Source organism: Emys orbicularis, chromosome 18 (genome assembly GCF_028017835.1).
Source record: "Emys orbicularis isolate rEmyOrb1 chromosome 18, rEmyOrb1.hap1, whole genome shotgun sequence".
Lineage (NCBI taxonomy): Eukaryota > Metazoa > Chordata > Testudines > Emydidae > Emys > Emys orbicularis.
The window spans coordinates 14,492,621-14,515,029 of NC_088700.1; the positions used below are offsets into that span (position 1 = coordinate 14,492,621).

The 22,409-nt window shown below is 45.2% G+C and overlaps 1 protein-coding gene across 1 annotated transcript in view; it reads right to left on the reverse strand.

The window, feature by feature from the left end:
• Positions 1 to 22,409, reverse strand: part of COL27A1 (collagen type XXVII alpha 1 chain) — a 210,781-nt gene that overhangs the window by 110,848 nt on the left and 77,524 nt on the right. Inside the window, exons 13-16 of the mRNA XM_065418988.1 lie at positions 16,950 to 17,003; positions 11,093 to 11,137; positions 2,708 to 2,761; positions 2,215 to 2,259 (exon numbers count right to left, since the gene is read on the reverse strand). Coding sequence (XP_065275060.1) covers positions 2,215 to 2,259; positions 2,708 to 2,761; positions 11,093 to 11,137; positions 16,950 to 17,003 — 198 coding nt within the window. The remainder of the gene's footprint in view (positions 1 to 2,214; positions 2,260 to 2,707; positions 2,762 to 11,092; positions 11,138 to 16,949; positions 17,004 to 22,409) is intronic.

Genomic DNA, 22,409 nt, shown 5'->3' on the forward strand with positions numbered 1-22,409 from the left:
CTGTGTGAAAGAGAACTAGGCTGTCAAAGTCTACATGGATTTTATTTACTTGGCCTTGTGTTTCCCAGGGCTTTGGCTGTGAGACTGTTGGAAAGGATGCACCCAAGTCGTCTGGAAGCTGTCTCCCATTTGTGATATCATTGCTGGGTTGGTCTGTTTTTCTGACAGTGCCCCAGGATATTGAAATGAAAAGTCAACTCATTAAGGATAGAGAAGGCTTGAGCTAGATCATTTGTCATTCTTGGAGTGGGAAAGGGCCTTAATGAAAGCCAGGCAGGAAGCGTGCCCAGTCAGAGGAGGATGTAGTGGGAGAAGTGGTCAGAGAAGGGAGAGAAAACTCTGGGTCCTTCCAACCTTGCTGAGAAAGAAAGAGAGAGAGAGAGGCCGAAAGCAGGATGGCAGGTAGCAATGAAAGAACAATGGGTAGGGGCCGGGGCACTAGACTGGGGCACAGGAGAGCCAGATCCAATCCCCTAGAACTTTCTGACTTCACAGGGGTGTTGTAGAGATAAATACATTAAGGACTGAGAGGCACTTAGACACTATGGTAATGGGGGGGGGGATAAAAGTGCGTTAAATAGACAGATCTGATCATCTTTGTAAAAAGGGGATAACGATACTGCCTGTGAGGCCAATTCTTAAGGGATTCAGCATCTTAAGGACAAGCCAATTCTTCAGGGAGAGCAGGCTGCGTTGACGGGAGAGTTTGTGGGCCCTTGGAGTTAGTGCTGGGTCAGGATTCCTGCTTATAGCGATCATGACTCACCCTTATAGGGAAGTCTCCCTTCTGCCCAAACATGCCTTGTCCCAAGTTGTCCCCCCCATTCTCCCAGAGGCGTGAGGTGGTATAGAGCAGAAACTGAGCCTGGGTACATGGGAGTGCTACAGTGAGCTGCTAGCACAATGCAGAGCACGAGGGCATCTGGCTCCTTGACATGGCTTCCCTATACATGGTTTAGTGCCGATAGACCACACTTTAAAAACAGCAGCAAGTGAATGAATTCAACACTGCCATTAAAACACATTCCAAAAATAGGAGGAGGACAATACAATTACTACCCCTTTGCTCTATCCTCCCAAGCAGTCAATGTCATAAGGCTAATTACCCTATTGCATTGCCCTCTTCTGAAGGAAGAAACAAACCCTACAACCAAGCATCTGCAGGAGGGCGTCATTTATGGGCGTTAGACCAGTCTACACACACACTTGCCCTGGTTTAACTCACGGTGCATTTTAAACCAATTTAGTTAAACCATGCAACTCCCACCCCTTATTTCCACTTCGAAGTGGCTTGTATGAATTTAGTTTAAATTGATTCTTCCTTATCAGCAAACTAACTTGATATAAACCAATCTTAACCTGAAATAAGAGCAGCTACATGAGGTTTTGCATCTCTTAATGTTGTTTTTTAATCGAGGTTCCAGTAGGTACGTCTCATCCAGCTTCTGTGCTGGTCTCTCAATCACCTTCCTCACGAGAAGAAAGAACACGGCCTGCATGTTTGTGTCATATTGCGAGACACCCTGAAACATGCCCTAATAAACGAAAGTGGCGACAATGCTGATAAAGCCCTACCTCTACCCCAATCCAGTGATAAGATCTAAACACATAACAAAACCACATTGTCATACAATGCATTATATATAACCCAAACACAATAGCATCATTGTAAAGACAGAGGAGCTAACCATGATTAGCCTAGAAAACTCATCCAAAAGGGAAATATTACCCAATGGGGTTTTCTGCCCCCTCCTCCCTTTTTAAAGGAAGTGGTGTTGAGATGAGGTGGAGGTTCTTAGGGAAATAAATTTTCATACCACGGGCTTTCCATAGCAGAGATTCTTGTCATCAGAGTAAGATTCATGCTGATCTCAAACCCCACCCTAACAGTTGTGCCTATATTTGTTACCAGAAAAACTAAAAGGGTAAGATCATATACACTGTAGCAATGTTCCCACCCCATGTGATGCCTTGGGAAGAGTTCTGTAGGCCAGGGACTGGGTGGACATCTTATTTAAAAGAAAGGAAAATAAAAATGGGAGTCTCAAGAAAGGAGAACAGATGCTAAATGATGAAGAGGATGGGATTTCTGGTAGACAGCCAGAAGAGGAAGGAGAATGGGGCACATAACGTGGTGCAGAATATGAAACAAGCTATAAGTGGGATTTCACATGCAGAATAAAACACAGTGCAATAAGGGAGTATTCAGATCACCTTATCACCTTTCAGTCCATGTTCTCCAGGGTTTCCCATCAGCCCCTGAAAAGAGAGGAAGCCCAGATTGAGTTTGAGCACTGCTACTGTATCATGAAGACTTGAATCAGGTCTTAGTCACTGACAGGGCTAATGGGACCATAGACCAAAAAGCATGGCATCCAGGGTCATCTGGCCTGGGCCACAGGATCTGCACCAGGTCTCTCCCCATACAGCCTCTGAGGTGGATCATCGGATTTACTGCCAATTACCCCTCGTGGTCTGGAGTTGCAGAGAAAATGCTCCTCGCATTCCCCAGCAATCCACACCTGCTGCAGACTGCCAGAGTGATGTTCTGTCTACCATCCTTTACTGGTCAGTGGACAAATATTACTGCCCAACCTTCTCCTCGTAAAGACGACCACTTTCACCCAAACAATGAACTGAACAAGCTTCGGGCAGAGTCATTCCTGGTTTGGACAGATAAGAGCACAAGGCTCAGTTACTCTCTTACCTTAAGTCCCTTTGGTCCTGGATAACCTATTGGTCCGAGCGCGCCCATATCTCCCTGGTAAGAGAAACACAATAAATCAAATTTATTAGGTGTGTAGCTGATGGATCCTGATATATGGCATGAAAACCCTCCTGCCAGGGCCCCTAACCCTATTCACCAGTTCACTGGGATGAGTAACATACACAGAGGATTTTCTTGCTGTTTGAAAACTTAAGAGCCACATTCTGTTCTCCTTAAAGTTAATGCAAGTTTTGCCATTGACTTCAACGGAAGCAGGATCCTGTTAGTCAAGAGATTTATAATCAGTGTATAGATAGCTGCTAAGTATAGAAATACCAAGTATATGCCTTATAGAATACTGAAGAAAGAAGAGCAACTTCTACTCACATCACATTTTTAATTCAGAATGAAGGACACCAAAGCACTTTGTAAATGTAACTAACTGAGACAGAAGCTCTCTGCAGGGATCACTTCATCCACTACTGAAATGCAGCCAACTTGGTGGAGAATTGTTAAAGTTCGACAATGCACAACACCAAAAGAAAAAAGGAATGTTCCAGTCCTGCTCCCATGGAAGTTCATGCGCTTCAATGGGAATATGGACAGGCCCTAAAATAAGAAATATAGACTATGTATAGAAATACATCCAGTTGAAATCTACACAGTGAAATTAAGTAGGTGGAATACCACCTAACTTCCAAAACTCAATATGGGATTAACAGCTAAGGAATATACACCAAGAAAGTTCTTCACATATAGAATCTAAAATATGTGCTGGCGAGGGTGAGGAGGGGGTAGGAGACTAAAAATGAAATGGTAACAATATGAAGTTAGGAAAGCTATGGATTAAATTCAGCGGATTCTTGGATCTACATTCAAGTCTAAGAATCAAATCTAGACCTGGTTGAAGCAGGTGCCACTCCAACGAAGCAGGTCTGAAATTTGACCCAATTACTTTTGTACCGTCTCCTGTAAAGCTTGCTACATAATCTGTTTAACAGTTTAAAAAGTACTTCCATAGCAGCACTGCTACACCGAAACAGTCAAAGGTAACAGACCAATACTCTGCTGCATTTTTATTTCTGTTGTTTCTTTATTCTTAAATTGTTAGCCCCTGGGCTCTCTTAGCAGACTCCTATGCTGGGATTGTAAAAAGAGTCTAAGGAAGTTTGAAACTGAATGGGAGTTGGGTGCCTAACTTCATTAGATTCCTCTGAAAATCCTAGCCCCAGTTTATTGGATACCTAGTGAGATCTTGGCAAGGGTGGTCTGGCTCATTTAGCTTCCTTTGTACAGCTCGCTTGCTACATTTTCAACCATTCACTGTGGCTGGTGCTTTAAACACCACTGAGGTTGTATCATGAACCCTGGTGAATTTATACATTTCCCTCCATCCCTCTGTCCATCAGGATTAAAGAACAGTTATAGATGGATCCACATCTGCAGTGAAAAGTCCTTTTCAGAAGAAATCCCAGAAGTTCTAAATGAGCTCCTACTCCAAAAGTTCTTCAAATCCAGTGGTGGAGAGAATGGTGCAATTCACTGAAGAAGATTTCCACATCCAGGGCCCTCTCCCACAGTGCATGAAGCATCATATTCTGCTATGCAATACACATAGAGCTGACATTCAAGGGCATGAGCTACCCAGAGCGGAGAAGACAATGGCTGGCTCCTGTTAAGTTAGAAAGTGGTCCTCTGATTCCTGTCACATCCAACATTTCAAACCTGAGCCCTCCTTGGGGATATCAATCTATCTGAATCCCTAATGCTCCCTCAGAGGTTGAAACAATCTGTTCATTTTTTAATTCAATAACATCTTTGTATTTGAATCCTGGATTGAGGGTTATTTACAAGTCTGTCTTTGGCATTGTTTTAAAAAGGAGCATTTTGCAAGCCATTTAAACTCCAGAGGAGAAATGGCTGGGGTAATTCAGAACTTTAATTTACGCTAACATTCTGCTGAGGCGGCATTTTTTTAGTGCTAGTATAAAGGCACATTCCCAGAGCTGCTATTTTCTGTCATATTATTACAAGCATTTATTTGGCACTCATTGGTATCATAAGTAGGCAAGTTACAGGGCTTAAGTTGAGACGTAGCACCATGCACCCCTGGCTGCTGCTCCCTAGAGCTTTACAAGTCTGCTAAGAAACCAAAGTTTAATCACTAGGAATGGTTGGGGCATAGAGGTACATCTTACAGCTCATCTACGATGCACCAGGTTGATATTTAGTCGGATTTCTGGGTCAGAATTTCTCCCATTCTCTTTAGTTCTTGAACAGTGATGGATTTTCCTCTTCCATTATCTGTGGCACTAAACCAGTGATTCTCAAACTGTAGGTCACGAGGTTATTACAGGGGGGGTCGCGAGCTGTCAGCCTCCACCCCAAGCCCCGCTTTGCCTCCAGCATTTATAATGATGTTAAATATATAAAGTAGTGTTTAATTTATAAGGGGGGGGCGGTTGCACTCAGAGGCTTGCTGTGTGAAAGGGTACTAAAGTTTGAGGACCACTGCACTAAACCATTACCTGAGCCACATGAATGAATTCTATGGAACACACACTTTAATTATACTTTGTCTGCTCTGTTGTCTAGTAAACATACCAGCTCATGTACTATTAACTGATTTCACAGGTGCTCTCCACAGAGCACTGACTTAGAGCTAGATCCATATGGCTAGCACTGCAATACTAACTCCAAGGGGATATTTTCCACCTCTAGTTCGGTGACTGCAGATAAGTATTTGTGCATACAAAATGAAGAGGTGAAAGCTCACTCAGACTCCATTTCTCTTTTTTCCTGTGGAACCTCAGGGTTACAAACAACCTCCATTCCCGAGGTGTTCGTAACTCTGAACAAAACATTATGGTTGCTCTTTTTAAAAGTTTACAACTGAACAATGACTTCATCCAGCTTTAGAACTTTACTATGCAGAAGAAAAATGCTGCTTTCCCTTTAAGTAGTTTATTTTTAACACAATTATGTACTGTATTTGCTTTTTTTTTTGTCATCATCTCTGCTGCTGCCTGATTGTGTACTTCCAGTTCCACATGAGGTGTGTGGTTGACTGGTCAGTTTGTAACTCTGAGGTTCTACTGCACTCTTCCCTTTCTCAGGAGGAAACAGCCACAACTCTGCTGGTTCCTTGGAATAGGCTTATGGTATCTTTCTCAGCACTGGTCAAAGCTGGTTTATTTTTGCTGGAGCTGCTCATCTCCACAGAGACTTAAAAACAGTATTTTAGTCCTCAAGAGCTTGATGTTGTTTCTCTGGCTCAAACGGAGCTTTATGGGGCTTTTAAAAAAGGATATTGAAACAATCACGGACCCAGCAAGGAAAGCAACTTGCAAGGATGCTGGAGCGCTATCGGCTCTGATTTCTATCATCTGTGGATGGGCGAGAGAAGGATTGGGAGATGGGGAAGGATAAAAAATAGTCAGGGATAGGCATACCCCAACAGCCTGGAAATTCTGCTGTGGTGAGGACTCTTTACCCTTGTAGCACTAATGCGTCAGGCTAGGAAAGACGCTAGAGTTCATGTTATTAAAAAAAAGCTTTCACAGGTCTGTATTCAAACAGGCTTCGGATTACTCTCTCCCCCATGAAGGGAGCCAGTGATACAGTGCACCAAGCTCTCCTGTAATGTGTAAATAAACAGGGAAGCCTTTGCTGGAGGAATATTTCTATAACAGGAGGTCATGTGGCTGCAGACTCACCGCGAGTGCTGAGCTGAGGCTGTATTGAAACAGATCCCCTTTTCATACCTTCCAGCATAAAGGCTTCTTGTAGGAATGCATTTACTTAGCGCTCACCCACACGGTTAATTACGAAAGCAGGAGGCTCCAGTTACAACTAATTCTGCTCTTCAGCCTTCGAACAGCAAAGCAAAAAACCCCTGCAGGGAGCTTGGAAGCCACTGGAAAATGGGGCCATGGTTCTCTGAGCATTCAGAATTGGGACAGGAGGAAACTATTGCATGAAGTTTGGCAGGGTGCAGGTATGTGGGCTTCAAGACACGCAGTGCATGACCCCAACAATTAATGTCACCTTAAGGAAGCTGTTCTAGCCATGCCTAGTCAGACTGCTGACCCTGCTCTATGAAAAGAGCCTCTTGCCATCAGCTGAGAAGAGAGGGGAGATGGAGGTAGAGAAGATCCACCATCTCCCCCTTTCTTACTCCGTGTGGCAGGGAGGATGGAGGGATGATAAGGAGGAGACAGGGGATGAGGTGGAGTGGAAGGAGGATGGGGGTCCCTTCCTAGGTCAGCCTTACTAAGGGTCTCCTAAACCCACCCACTCTCTGAACCAGCTCCTCCTGGAGGATTATTACAAATCCCTTGGAACCATGTCTAGCTCAAGCTCCCTTGCACAAAGTGGGTGAAGAAAAAACTCACTTCTCTCATATTTTATATACAGAGCTGAAGCAACTCATCCTCTGCAAGTACTGTGACATCAAGAGAGCTCTCCTCTGCCTACAGATGCATGCAAGAGAGAACTTCTCCCCCAGACAAACTCCCACCCTTTGGAGCCCCCGTTTCCCAGAACCTCCCCAAGCCTGAATGGTAGCAGCCTCCTTAGATGCTAGAAGAACAATCCCTAACCATTGTCTAGTGTGAATGTGTTGATATTTCCAATGGAAACTGCCTAGATTTGCTTTTGTAGAGTGGGTCGCTCTTTCTGGGGTTTTGGAAACCTAAAGTAGGAACTATGTGTTTTCAAAGCAAAGAAGTGACATGCACGGTTCAAACTCAGATAGGTCACAGACCCTGTTGTATTAATTTAGATGGAACAAAGAGGCCCCCCAAAAATCAAAGGTGTTAACATAACCCAGTCACTGTCCAACATTAAATAGTGTTAAACAAGGGTCAGGGTTCGGAATACAGAGACCTCAGCCTGTGTGTACCATGGCAAACTCACCATTAAAAATCCTTATAACCTTTTATTAAAGATACAGAAAGAGAAGGAAAAAAAGAGTTAAAGCATTTGAAATGTACATGATTAAATAAGGTTTTCTTTGTAACAACATCCCATGTTCTTTTCCCTTTTAGCTGGAGAGTTTTTAAGACAGAAAAGCCCCCTTGTTTGACAATCTCTTAAATGGTATCAAAGATGGTAATAACTGTCCTTTTGCGGGGGAAAGTTTGTTGAAATGGGCTGGAGCGGTTGTTGTTCAAGTCCAATCCCCGCTTCCTCAGAAGACAAAACAAGAGACAGACACACAGGGGGAGAGAAGAGAACAGCAAAGATAGAAAATTCCACTTCTGTCTCTGGTGTTGACTTTCACCTCAACCTCACTGCTGGGAAAAGCACAGGACCAGCGCACAGACTTATCAGTCTCTTCGAGACCAGGCAAACTTTTCAGGCTTTTTAGGGCATTTCGTTTAGCTGCCTTTCGGGTCATAGGCTCACAGCAGTGCTGCAAAATACGCAGTCTTGGCCAGCGGAGCCAGACTCTTATTAGACAGAAGAAAAAAGGAGCCAGGAAAGAGAAGAAATAAGGTGAGGAAGGAAAAGGACTCACGGAGCGTTGGTAGGGGAACAGGGACAAAGTCTCAAATCCAAGGTGTTGGCTGGGATTTTGCAGGAGCTGGAGGAGGTGGCTGTGTCATCCGGCTGCCTTTCTATGGCCTGGTCTGGTCAAGGCATCTTTCAGGGTTAGGATGAAGAAAGCCCGGGATCCCAGGAGATGGCAGCCATAAAGGTGAAGCTTTCTCCTTCCCAATCTCTCATCTTTCAATCAGACAGCAGCACAATAGTCAGCTTTTTCTTCTAAAGTCTCTTTCTGGGGACTCCAAAAGGGGAGTGATGGGTGGAATAGTCCATCCCCTCATTATTTTGTCCATCAACAAGCCTAATTTCTGACACACCAATTTTGCTTCATTGATTCTTGGTCTGACACTGTTCTTATTTACCAGCCATGATCTTAACACAGTCCTTGAATTAGATCAGTAATTTTGTTTGGACTAATTCAATCTTTCCATCTCGCTTTTGCACCTTTTCCCATCAACATTTGTTGTCCGAGTTTATTGTGACATTCCATGAACTTTCACTTACTCCTCCCAACTGAGTTCACAATTAGGGCAAATTAGCAGGCCCAATTATTTTAACAACCCCGGCCAGAGGGAGCGCACGCTTTAAGGGAATCGGGTGCTAGTGAAGGGGCAGTGACATGGCCAAGCCTAAACACAGTTCCTGCTTACATAGGGATCGCAGCTTTGACCTGCTCCACTGCCAAGTTATCATCATGTAAGTTTCCTGCACTCTCCAGGGCACAATGCAGGGCTATTTTGGCAGATGCACAGGGTGAAGAGTGAGTGCTAGGAACAGGCTGTGTCCGAATTCCAGATTGGAAAGAAAGCCTCCTAGGGGGATTTTAGTTTGTCTAATTTTTGAGATCTAGTTATCAGCCACATTGCTGAACTCAAATCATCTCACATGCTGTTCCATTGCCATGCTGGGAACGTCTTCAGACAATCTCCCGGTGGACTTCCACACAGTCACAAGGTACTCCGGGACTGGCTGATTCAGACCATTTCACAGGGGCCTATGCTGTGGGACAGGTCCCCTTTTTTACCTGGAGGAGCTCCATGCAATCTGAAGAGAGCGCTTGGAGCATCTATGAGTGAAAGTCAAGGATATCGCTTTTGTGATTGCCTGAGAGCATGGAGATGGATTCCATCAACCAAAGCTCTTGCTAAAGACGCTCGAAGAGGCAGGAGTGGTGAAAATTTTGAAAAAACAGTATGTGAAATCGTCTTTGCTGTCCAGACATTGCAGGTATTTGTCATGGGAGGAGAAAATTTGTATGAAGAAACTGGTGCCCTTTAAAAACATGAGCACAAAATGATTCTCTGGGAAGGAGAAATGTCATCATTCAAGGTACTGGTCTTGAAGCAAATAACTCTTAAGAAGCGATGCCTCTCTCTCTGATCCACAACTGGACAGACTCTCCCCCTCAGTTGTTTTAATATTGAAGAGCCAGTTTGTGGGAATGCAGGGGAGGTGTGCGATTCTAAAAGTCCTTCATACACCAGACATTTTATCTTCTCAAAGAACAATTGGGAAGGGAGAGGACGGAGTAGGGAAGAGAGAAGCAAGCTGAAGGCTGCAACCTTAGCAACCCAAAGCCGTATTTGAAAGAAATGCCTTTCTGCACTGGAAGCAAGGCCAATCAAGACGGCTCACGATAGGACCAGGATGAAGTCCATCATTTGTGTTGGCACGGACAGTAATGTCCTTCGGTTTCTCATAACTTCCAAAAAACCTCCTTTCTTGTGGTTAACGGTACTGGCTGGGCCTCAGGAGACCTGGGTTCAGTTCCTTTGTGACCCTGGGTACGTCCTTGTGCCTCAGTTCCCTATCTGTAAAATGGGGATAATTACACTGTCTTTCTCCCATGCTTTGTCTGTTTGTCTGGTCTATTTAGATTGTAAGCTCTTTGGGACAAGGACTGTCCCTTACTGTGTGTTGTGCAGCATAATACAGCCCCATCTCAGTTGAGGCGTCTGTGTGCTACTGTCATACAATGAATGATTACCCCAAGGCATGAGGAGATATTTCATAACTGTTCATAATCTGCACAGCAGATTTCACAGCTAGCCATCAGTGAAGAGGAGACTGTTTGGAATGAATGTCATCTTAACAATAATAATAAAGCTGGTCACTTCTTGTGTATTGAGGGAAATGGCTCCAAACAAAAACAGAGCCCTAAAAAAGGAAAAGTGCCAATCCAGGAGCAGAGAGAGCACGTAGGGCATATGCTCACCTCAGCGCACAAAGGCTTGTGGGTAAAATACCACCCTCTGTTAAACCAGCTCATGCCCTGCTGAAGTCAATGAGGGTGTAACAGAGGGCAGATTTGAGCGTGTGTTTGTGAGGGGAAGGTGGTTACATTCCCACATATCAAGATGGCAGGGTACTCCTTCATGCAATAATTTCACTGTCCAGGAACCATGCATCCTTCCTTGGTCAAACAATTTAGTTTCCCGGTGTTGCTAGTTAGAGGGTCTGTTTTTAAGAAAGAAAGCAGACTCCGACCGGGAATAAATGCACGATCGTATCTTTAAAGAAATACACTGGTAAATGTCACCCAAAGGGGAAATCACAGAGGACACGCAGGGCTAAATTCTCAAGGGCTCTCTTGTGCCTAAAAAAGTTACATACCTGAAATCATCACCTCCACTTCCTCATCCCACTTTGGCACCTCCGCTCTTCGCCTTCCCTCCCCCAGTTTTAATCTTCCTCTCCCCCATAAAAAGAAGAGTTACACACCCCCAAGTCTCCCTCACAAGAGGAGGAGGAGGAAGAAAAATGGTGTGCGATTGCAGTGCCCTGGAAAGGGTTAAAACCCTCAGAAGCCAAAGCTCCATTTGTTTTCGTACTTACAATGAGTCCATGAACTCCAGGAGGACCGGGGGCTCCCAATTCTCCCTAAAAGGAAAGAGACCAACATGGTTACAGGCTCTTTTTAGACAAACAGAGGCTGAAAAATGGCTCAGTGTTTCAAGGTCTTGAAGGAAAAGACCAGCCTCCCCCTCGCACCCTCCCCCCCATTCCAACAGCCTGAGCAATCTAGAGCTTCCATCTTCAGAAAGCATGTTAATGAAGGAGGGCAGCCCCTCAGACAGAAGGCTACTTGTTGTTCTCCTGCAGTCCCCGCAGTTATGTGCTGAGACTGGCTTCCCCTCCTAGGAGCAGGCAGGATAAAGGGAGCGTTTCACTGGGTGTTTGGTGGGGGAGGGGCAGGTGAAGGGAGGACAGGGAAGGGGTTGCAGGTGAGAAAGGAAAGGAAAACCGGGGAGGAAGGGAACTGGACAGAGAGGAGGGCAGCCAGGAAAAAGGAAGGAGGGAAGGGGAGTTAAAAGGGATGAGCAGAGCTTGGTGGGAAGGAAATGGGAGCAGCTGCTTTAGCACTGGGAAGTGCAGGCAGGGAGGTGAGTGGTTATAGGCAGCGACATCTAATAGTGTGTGAAGGCACGACTCGTGCCTGGAGATCTGGGTTCCCTCCCCAACTGTGTCACCAGCTTCCTGTGTGACGTCAGGCAAGTCACGGCACCCCGTGACTCAGTTTGCCCCTCTGTAAAATGGGGACAATCGTGCAACAAAACCTGTCACAAGAGACCACCTGGAAGAAAATAGGGTTGCATGGCATGTGGGGACTTCCAGTAAAGGTGGAACAGAACTGTGGTCAGTACATCTGGGGACATTTTGGGGCTGTCTCCAGTGAGGAGGTTGCTACTAAGAAGCATGATCTCTTGTGCATGCAGGGCTAAGTAGTTGCTGCATGGGGGCCCACAGAAGAGAAGAGGAGTGGGACTGAGCACAGCATGTAGCACCTCCCATTGCACGCGGGGGTCAACACTGATGACTACTGTAAAGGGCAGGGCTAGGGCCCCTCTAGAGACAGTCCAGTAGCGGCAGCCTCTGCCTAGAGGTGCCAGGGAAGGAAGGGGACTCCTTTCAACCCCTCTTCCCGCACTTTGTACAGCTGCTGACCCCAATCTAGTCCACCGTGTTTTGTACCCCTTCATTTCCAGAAAGGAAATGGGCTTTACTTGCAGCAGCTTCTCCGTGGGGAGGCTGGCCATGCACCCCGAGCATTTTAGCAGGAATCCCTTCAGGATTCTGCTATCGCTTCCTGGACACACGATTGTAATAACACAGTGAAAAGCAGCACTGGCTGAGCACTAGGACATGGGATTCTCTAGTAGATCCAGCCTATTCAGAGGGAGCAAGTAATCAGCAATAAATTGAGATGCAAACATTGTTGTAAGAGATGCCACCCTCCCTAGCACACCTCAGAGGCAGACGCAGGCACACACAGAGGTGGTACAGGTTTCAGAGTGGTAGCCGTGTTAGTCTGTATCAGCAAAAAGAACGAGGAACACTTGTGGCACCTTAGAGACTAACAAATTTATTTGAGCATAACAAATAAATGTTAGTCTCTAGGGTGCCACAAGTACTCCTGGTTCTTTTTGAGGTGGTACTGTTATAGAAGATCTGGTTGATCGTTAACTGCCCATTGGAAACTATGCATTTTGGTGTGACTGTGCCCAAACAACAGGATTCCCTAATCACTCAGTGCCCTCTACTGTTTATCACCCACTATGGATGCCCTGTGTGCAGGTAACCTCGGAAAGAGCCACCTACTCTTACTGGACTCTCAGTAACAGAGCCAACCATTTAGCAAACCAGAGATGCTGACTAGGTTTGTGGTTGAGGCACTGGGCTGGTGCTCAGGAGATATGGGCTCAATTCCCGGCTCCACCATGCAGTTGCCATGGGACAGATTTTCAAAGGCATTTAGGCACCTAAAGAAGCAGACAGGCACTTCTGAAAAACCCCACTCAGCACCTCAGCAGATTAGGTGCCTAACTCCCATTGAGATCATGTAGCGCTCGAAAGCTGGTCTCTTTCACCAACAGAAGTCAGTCCAATAAAAGATATTCCCTTCCCTGCCTGGACTTTTAGGTGCATAAATACCTTTGAAAATCTGACCCTCTGTAACTTTGGGCAAGATACTTAAACCCCCTGTGCCTCAGTTCTCCATCTGAAAATGGGGATAACATTTCAATTCCACAGCGAATATTTAGACTGTAAATCTTTAGGTCTTACTATGCACATGTACAGACTTTAGCATAATCCCCCATATCAGCTGAAGCCTCTAAGGGCTACTCATACCAAAATAGTAACATATTCCTTCCCCATTGCAATTTTTATATAATCTGTGTTGGATCAGATATACCAACTCTAGATAGGCTATCAAAGAAAGTAGCCAGAATTACCCAGGATATGATGTGCACACGGTGGAAGCCATTTTTACCTAGTTCCATATAGTAAAACTCCCTTTTACTGTAAAATTAAGAGAAAATCCTGAATGGTTTCCAATACACTGCAAGGTGCCAGTTGCTTTTCTGCTTACTGTGAGCTTGTTTGGTGGAGAAAGTGAACTTTGTTGAAAGAAGGACCTACCGTGCTTAAGTGTACTGATCTATTCTGAGGAAGGAAATATGTTTATTTTACGGAAAATGGAGAAAAGGACTGTTTTTACACACACACACACACACACACACACACACACACACACACACACACACACACACACACACACACACACACACACACACACACACTAAACCCAACCACCCTAAAATTGGTTTTCATGGTAAATTCCTTTCCTGCATACTTTGGACATCTGCTAAAGCTTTGTTCTCTTCGGTGGGATTTCAGAATCGTTGGAGCTTCTGGGATAAGGTCTCCTTTAAAAGTTCAGTAGTCATAGCCCCTTTTTGCCTGGTTCAGCTCAATATTATCCACAGCGAGTATGCCTCAGGAGAAGAGGCTCTTTAGTGTCCATGGACTGAGTGAGCCTGATGCTAATTGTCAAAACACACCACAAGGTTTTCCTGCTTGGGAAGGAGAGGGAGTGTATCTCGCCGTGAGGGGGCGGTGGGTTAGTCACGCATGCCGGCCTTTCCCTGCCCTAGGAAAGGAAAGCAGAGGTTTCACCGGTGTCCTGGCTTCATCACCCTTTATCTTTTCTGGCTATGTTATCCACAACAATAGCTTGACCAGTATCAGTTCCCCAGATTTATCATCATCTCCTGCTTATGAGAGAGGGGTGCATAGCCTGGAAATCAGACTCCATGCTCTCCGGTGGTGCTTGACTCTATCCCGGGGTCAGGAGATAGATGAGGTGATCTAATCATTGTTTCCCATGTCCAGTTCCTATGATTTTACAACTAATTTAAATGGCCAGAGATCAGGGGAGTGGGGGATATGGAATGTGATGGCTCAACAGTTCTCAGGAAGCTGGCAGGAGGAGACTTGCGTTAGCCTAACTCCTTTCACACTATGAGACGAATGGAAAGAGGATGAGACGCAGACAGCGTCAGCCATCCCCATGCAGCAGCAGAGGAAGGAACAGTACAGTACGGTACAGATGCTGATGCAGCTCAGTGGATCAGACACAGGAAGGGGCAGCTCAGGACCCATGGCTGCCTGCCTGCCTGCGATTTAGCCACATATTTCACCTAGCGAACGTGGCGTATGTGTGTGTTCCACACGCAGACTTTCTGGAATTTTTCTGTGTCTGTGACTCTGCTCGTGACCTCGTGAACCTCCGTTCAAATGAGCCAAAACATTCTGTTTTCATTCTGAAATCTCTGAAGCACATTAATATTTAAAAGCCGTTGATAAGATGAAAGCAGAGCGATCCTTCTGGGTGAATTAAATGGAGAGGACATTTACTTCCCTAGTATCTCTCCAATACTTTGGGAGCTGGCATTCAGCTGCCTTTAAAACACATCTTCAGAATGGGCCTTCGATGTCTTGGAAATTTAAAAGTCTGTTCTTGGAAAAGAGAACATCTCTCTGATCATAAATCAGGAGCTCAGACCTTCCTAAAGGACTGGTTGTCTTAAGGGATTGGTAATATCTATGAAGCCTTTCATTGCTAGGTCATTGATTCAAACCTAACCCATGTAGGAGTTGCTAGAGCTCACTGAACAGTGGGGAAAAAAAATGGCAAGAATATTTTTTAGGAATCAAAAACATTGAATCAACTGTGTTCAGGACTCTTCTGTTTTCACTTTGCATTAAAGCTGGAGCAATCAAGCCTGACTAGCAGAAAATGCTTGCAGAAACTGAATTTTATGCTGAATGGAAATTTCAAAACGTGTGCTTTAAGGGTTACTTATACAAATCATCCAATCAGGGAACAGAAACAATACCAGTGACTTGTGTAAATAACCAATGCCGTGTGTATTTCAAAGATCAGCCAAGAACTGTTCATAAACTAATTGGGAGGGAAATTGGCAAAGACATCCATGAATAACTAATACTTTTGAGAACGTCTGCAATCGGCTAGGAAATATTTTGTGAGCAAGAAAAAAAAGCGGTGAACACATTATTTCTTATGAATTATTTTGCTCTGCTCAAACAGTGATTAAATGGTACCAACATCCAATTGTTCAGTGGCCTATGTGAAATGAATTGGTGATCTCAGCCCAATTCCTGTAGAACAAGTCCACTTCTTAAAAACCCAGTAAGGGTAATTTGAAAATATAGGAGAGACCAAGAACTGAATGGTCTGGAGACACTTACTCCAGGTCATGGCTGGGGCAGAAGAGTAGGGAGGTGTTAAGCCATTTCCTGTGCAGTATCTGGTCCATAGATAGACGCTCCAGAGCTAGCAATTTGGCACCTTTGAACCGGTATTTAAAATTCACTTTAAACGAGAGAGGATCTTAGAGCTTCCTCCAAGTACTCTGGACACACATTTATTAATGATCTGATGGCCGGAGACGTGTGGCAGCGTGTTAGCTCATTTACCAGCATCAGGCAAATGAGACGCAATAGAAAGGAGGATGCCAGGAGAACAACCCCTTGCACTTATAGTGCAAGATTAGGAGAGTCAGTGTTGCTAAATGCCTGCCCTGATACTCTAAGGACAGAACAGATAACAATGGGCATGTACCGTTCTCCGAAACAGTTTAGCAAACCAACTGCCTGCTTCATATCTCTGCTGTTAAACATACAGCCTTCCAGAACCCCCCAGCTGTTCCCACAAGCTGCAATGGCTAAGTGAAACCAGATCAAATGAGGAACCTGGAATTTTAAAATGAGAGAAACAAGGAGTGGCTGTAAAAGCCAAAATGTCACTTGCCAGTTTGGGGCCAATTTCCCTATGATGCTTACATAGGCCCTGATCCCAAGATCAAAGGGAGTCTCTCTATTGACTCAGTGAGCTCTGGATCAGGCCCAGATAGGGTGACCAGATGTCCCAATTTTATAGGGACAGTCCTGATTTTTGGGTCTTTTTCTTATATAGGCTCCTATTACCCACCACCCCGTCCCGATTTTTCACACTTGCTGTCTGGTCACCCTAGGCCCCGAGAGCACAAACTCTTACGGAGGATAATATTGACAATTGCACGTCAAATCAGTTAAGAGCAACATCATTCCTCACACCCACGCTAGGTTCCCTACAATTATATCCCTATGGGAAGAAAGTGCTCAACAGGACTGGGGTGCAGGAGAAGCAGGAGAAGCGATGGAGGAGGCAGAGAGGGAAATGGGATGCAGATGGCACTACAATGACCTGTCAGCTGAAACACTGGAACTAGCAGTTTATGTAAGAGGTGGAAGGGGTTTTAGGCACCCAGCACGGCATAGTACAACAGGATGTAAAATGGAGCAGCAAGAGAGAAGCAAAATATCTACTGAAGACTTTGCAACTTACTGGGTTCCCATCTACGCCTGGAGGTCCTCGTTCACCAAAATCGCCAGGAAAACCCTGAGATTGGGAGGCAAATACAAACAAATGTTGGTTATTGGCACATACTGAGAAAAGAAAACAGACAACTTAATGCTACTCCTGTTTTGCTCAGCGCGGTGTTTTGAAAGCCAGCAGGTTACAAAGCAGGTCTGAGCACAAACAGACTGCCACTTGTGGTGCTTGAGTTAGAGAGTATGATTAAAAAGACTCCCAACGCCACCAACGTACTGGAGGAACACTATACGGCCATGTGGCCGAGAACAAGGATTGAGTCTGTCCAGAGGCCAGCAGGAGGTGCTAAAGAGATAGACCACATCTGCAGCATGCTTTGCACCACTCAACCATGAGCCATACATTCAGCAGTAAGAGTCCCAAGGGGTAGAAATCAGAGGAGAAAACAGAGAAGTCTTTAGCCTTGACCATACTGTGAAAAGCACCCAGGTGTCAGCAATGGGAATGCAATAGGGGTCAGCAATGGGATAGCCAAGGACAAACCAATTAATAAGTCATGGTTGAAACCCGCACAGTGGTTGACCATGGTTTGCCCTTGTATATTCTTGCAGCTAAAACCATATCTAATACTGGATCAGCTGCATCCATTGCTAACACCCTTTATCAGGAACAGACAAAAATCACAGCTTAGACAAGGCATTGGAGGCTCCAGTGAGGACAGAAGATATGTATGTGTGGGGGGAAATCAACTCTTTTGCCTCTTGTATAGGTTGCTGACAGGTTGTGGAGAAGCAACAGCAGTGCTACAGAAAGTCAGAGTCAGGCACCGAATGCCAGCTTTCATTCTGTTTTAAAATTAGGTCACAGCAATCTAAATAGAGAACCTTTGCTGCTTATAGCGGAAGTCTTTACTGGAATATAGGCAGAGAGAGGAAAAAGAGGGTATTAAACCAGAAAGCCAGAAGCTGCCAGTCCCATTAACATTTCTAGAGCTCTGCAAAGTGGGCTGTGTATGTCAAAGAAGAAACACCCTGAAGATCCTGTAATTCCATGTAGATGTGAAGTAATAATGAGGGTAACGAACAGAAGCTGGGGGATCCGATGCTGCCCGTGACACTGAGGGAACGTTCACACTGCAGCTGGGAGCATGCTTCCCTGCGCGGGTAGACAGGCTACCTCTGTTCAAGCTGGTGTTCTAACCATGGCGAGGTAGCACAAGTGCCAGCTTCGTTAGCTACATGAGTACACCCCCACCCAGACCCTCTGGGTGTGTATTTTGGCAGTTTACCCAAGCTGCCGCTCACGCTACCCCCACTACAATGCTATGTTTAGCTCGAGCAGCTACACTGCCTGCTCAACCAGAGCTAGCTCGTCAGTCTGTCTGCGCTGGGAAGCATGTTATCAGCTGTAGCGTAGACGCACCCTGAGAGAGCTCACCCACCAGCCAGTTGGTAGCTCAGGGAATACAAAGTTTGGTCAAAGACATTTCCCCCCAGCAATACTGACTGCATACAGCATGCCCAGAAAGGCTTGAGCTTTCAGAAGGCTGCACAGAGCAGAAAAAGTCCAACGTTATCCCCCCAAGACAGGGGTGGTTTTCCTTTAAAATACAGTGGGATTTGGATTTTTCTGATCATTGCTTCTACAAGCTCTTTGGATCAGCCGAGAGTCCCAAAAGCAGCTTCCCTTTAGGGCTGATGTAGGGGCTCCCTGACTTATACCAATCAGCGTGGCTTTCAGTGGAAAGGGTCAGTCTGGAAAGAGTTTTCATTGGTATTTACAGAAGGCAGGAAAGAATTCTGCACCTTTCAGGTGATGTTTGACTGCAGGAAAAGAAAGTGACAGCCTGTGGCAGTGCCAACTGGAGCTCGACGGACCCTCCTTGGCTCAAACTACTTAGAAGAACTTGGGCTCTGTCATGTTTGAGATGGCAACTGAGCTTCCCTGCAGGTCTGGCCCAGGAAGCTCACGGTGCACAGTGATCACTTAAATTCAGCGATCCAAGCTGGAGTCGTGCAAATCTCGCGACTGTAGCTCAGTGGCAATAAGGCAGGGGAGAAGGAAGCAGAACACTGTAAAGGTTGGAACCTGGCCCTTCTCTCCCTAGGCCAGAGACTGAAGAGAGGTGGGGGGAGAGGGACAATAGCCAGAGTGGAAAATACAGGCACGTCTCCCCTTTCATGACTCAGCTTTCAGGGCGTTGTTCGCCCCTGAGCAGAGCGTAAGCACAAGGCCTAAACACTTGTGGCCTATTCTGAAGATTTGAGTGGTGCATAGGCCTTTGTATTTCACCCGCTGAATTCCCTCCCTCTAAGGTAAGAAGTTGCATGGAAGATCATTTACTTAGGGTTGATCCTGTCAGGTGCTGAGGGCCCTTGACTCTCACTAACCTTAACGCAGCTGAGGAGATCAGCTCCTACAGGATCAGACCTGAAATTCTTTTTCCTGTAGTTTCTTTAAAAGCCAATATGGTACATTCATTTCAACGGGAGTAATTCTGCCTGCTAGAGATAAAATCAGAATTGCTGTATCCTGGAGGCTCAAACATTGTATTTAAGAGTACAGCAATTCTCATGTTCCTTTAGTAGGAAATATCTTATAGAGAGAGATGTGACATCCCCAGCATCCTGTCTCTGATATCATATGTTCCTGAGGAAGTCACAAGCCTATCCTTAATGAATCTATTGCAACACTAGCCTACAGAAGGGAAATTTCTTCCTCACCCCAGATTTTGCTCGGAAGCATGAAGAATGATGGATCTTACCATGCGTAGCCTATCTAGCACAAATGCATGTGTCATTTGTATCCATATCAAAAGGACAAATCCTGGTTATGAATCTAACTAAATAAATTGCTTCTATGGGAATAACATGAGGTAGTGAGTTCCAAAAGTTAGTTACAGATACCTAAAAGAAAAACGGACTTGTTTTTGATTGTTTTTTACATTTGTCTTTTAAGATTCACTGAGCTCTTCCTCATTCTTGTCACATGGTGAGGGTAACTTGGAGCTCTCACTTGGCTCTCTTTACCAGTATTTTATTATTATTTGTATTACAATGGTGCCTAAAGGCCTGAATGAGATCAGGGCCCCACATCCCAAATAATTTATAATCTAAATGGACAACACAGAGGCTAGGAGAAAGAAAGGATTATTGGCTTAATTTTACAGATGGGGAACTCAGGCACAGAGGGATAAGTAACTTGCCCATGGTCACACAGTTAGTCTGTGGCAGAGCCAGGAATTGAACCCAGCCCTTCCGAATCCTAGTCCAGTGCCTTACCCTTAATACGGACATCTTCACTCTGATACTCTGCATATCTCCTAACATTTGCCTCTCTTTTCCAAACTTTTAAATCTCTCCATGCACAGAATCCCTCCTGTCACCACCCATGGTACACCTCAACTCCAGTCAGCTGCCAGTCTGTCAGCCTCTTTCCTGCCTGGTTCTTTCTGAAATGCGGGGACCGAGATGAACCGAACTTTCACAGTGAAGACCGCCCCCCCCCCCCATCAGTTTACACAATAATATTTTCAGTATTACTTGCTTTCGCCTTCTTAAGGCAGCATTAACATCTTTTGTCCACCACAGCCCATTCTGCAAATACCTAACTCAATGATACTCAGACCTCAGTGGCGCCAAAGCAGTGTGAATTCAGTTTCATTTACTACAGTACTATTCATATTTAAACAGTATGATGGGAAATATTAAGTTTATATTATATAATTCTCACAACAAATAAGTTAATAGCTTAGTACAAGTTGATAACTTAATTGGTTAACAACATAGTAAAAGCATCCAGATTGGTTAATAACTTGGACTGGTCAATAATTAAATCACACAGTGTTTTAATATCAGGAGCTGCAAAGAGCCGCAGGAGACACATTAAGAGCCACTTGTGGCTTGCAAGCCACTGTCTGAGAATCATTGCCTTCACTGAACTGAACTGAAGTTTGTATGTCTTTCCCTCAGAGGCTAGAACTTATTTGTAACCTTTCCTCCAGCAAGAGCAGTAAATGGCTCTAAGTTACACTGGAGTTACAAACCAATGAGCTGCACAGAGTTGTGTGTGTCACACAGCACAGACTATGGCTATGTCTATGTGATGGGGAATGTACACTACACTACCCCATAGTGTAGAAGTAGCCTACTGTGACAGAAGGGGTTTTCCTGTCGCTGTAGGAACACCTCCTATCTGAGTGATGGTAGCTGGAAAGAATTCTTCCATCGACCTAGCTGCATATACACAGGGGGTTAGGTCAGCATAGCTACGGCACGCAGCGCTCTGGATTTTTCACACCTGTAAGCGCTGGAGTTATGTCAACTTAAATTTTAAGCACAAACCAGACCTAAGCACAGGAGAGGTGAGAATGGGCCAGACTGACTCTTTACTTGCATAAACACCAAATGCTTTTGGTATAAGATCAGTTTCACAATCGAAGAGCCGAAGTCCATCATCAGAGCAATAAGATCTAACTTTTCTTCTCCTTTCTTGGTCTGCCTCGCTCTGCCAGCGAGGGCTCAAGTATAGGGGTATGCAGTAGCCACTACATCTAGCACACATGTCTTCAAGGAGAAAGAAGTTGTGTTTAAGATGATTTGGGGCTTGATTTTTCCCTAGTTTTGAGCTCCACTCAGCATAGGCTTACGTGAGGCATGTCAGGGAGCCAGCTGCAGCTCACTGATTCTGTGCTGGATCAAGTTAGAGTAGCCAATGGGCTGCTCTAAATTACACCAATGGTGTAAAACTCCTAAGGGACCTTAAGACAATTGGAGGATTAATACAGCAGAGTTCTGCCATGCCTCTTACCTGCCCCACTCCTTCCCTCCTCTGGTACACCTTTTGCAATGGGGGGAATGGGGCAGGGCAGAGGCATCTGGTGCAGGAGTGAGGTCCACCAGCTTTAGGGAAGTTCTCCACAGTGAGACTCTTAGTGCCACTCAGGCAAGAGCCTAATGGAGCATCTGGCCCCTTGATTTTGTGATTATATCTAGGGCTTAAGCAGAAAGGATCAAGTTATTTAAAACAACCGTCCCCTGCCACATGCACAGATACTATGGTAATGGACGCCAATATGGAGAACCTAGACAGACACACACTCTGTAAGGAGGCTTTCAAAGAAGAAGTCACTATACAGCTCCCTTAATCCACCTATCTGGCTCCAACAGATGAAGCCCGATTGGGAGTCTGGTATGCAGTGGGCAATACTATTGTGTTCTGTGGACTGCTAGATGACAGCATGGGGTGGGAGAGGGAGAGAGAAAGAGAGAGAGAGAGAGAGAGAGATTCCCTCCGGTTCAGCAGAGAGGAACCTCTTTGTGTACACATTCCACTGCTGGCTTGTCTCAGGGAGAAACAGATCGGGGATGGGAAGAGCTTTGAAGAAAGCGAAAGTCAGGCTCAGAATGCTGGTTCAGCTCATTTTATCTGACACGAGACTGGCAGACACTAAGAGAATAAAAAATGGGCTTT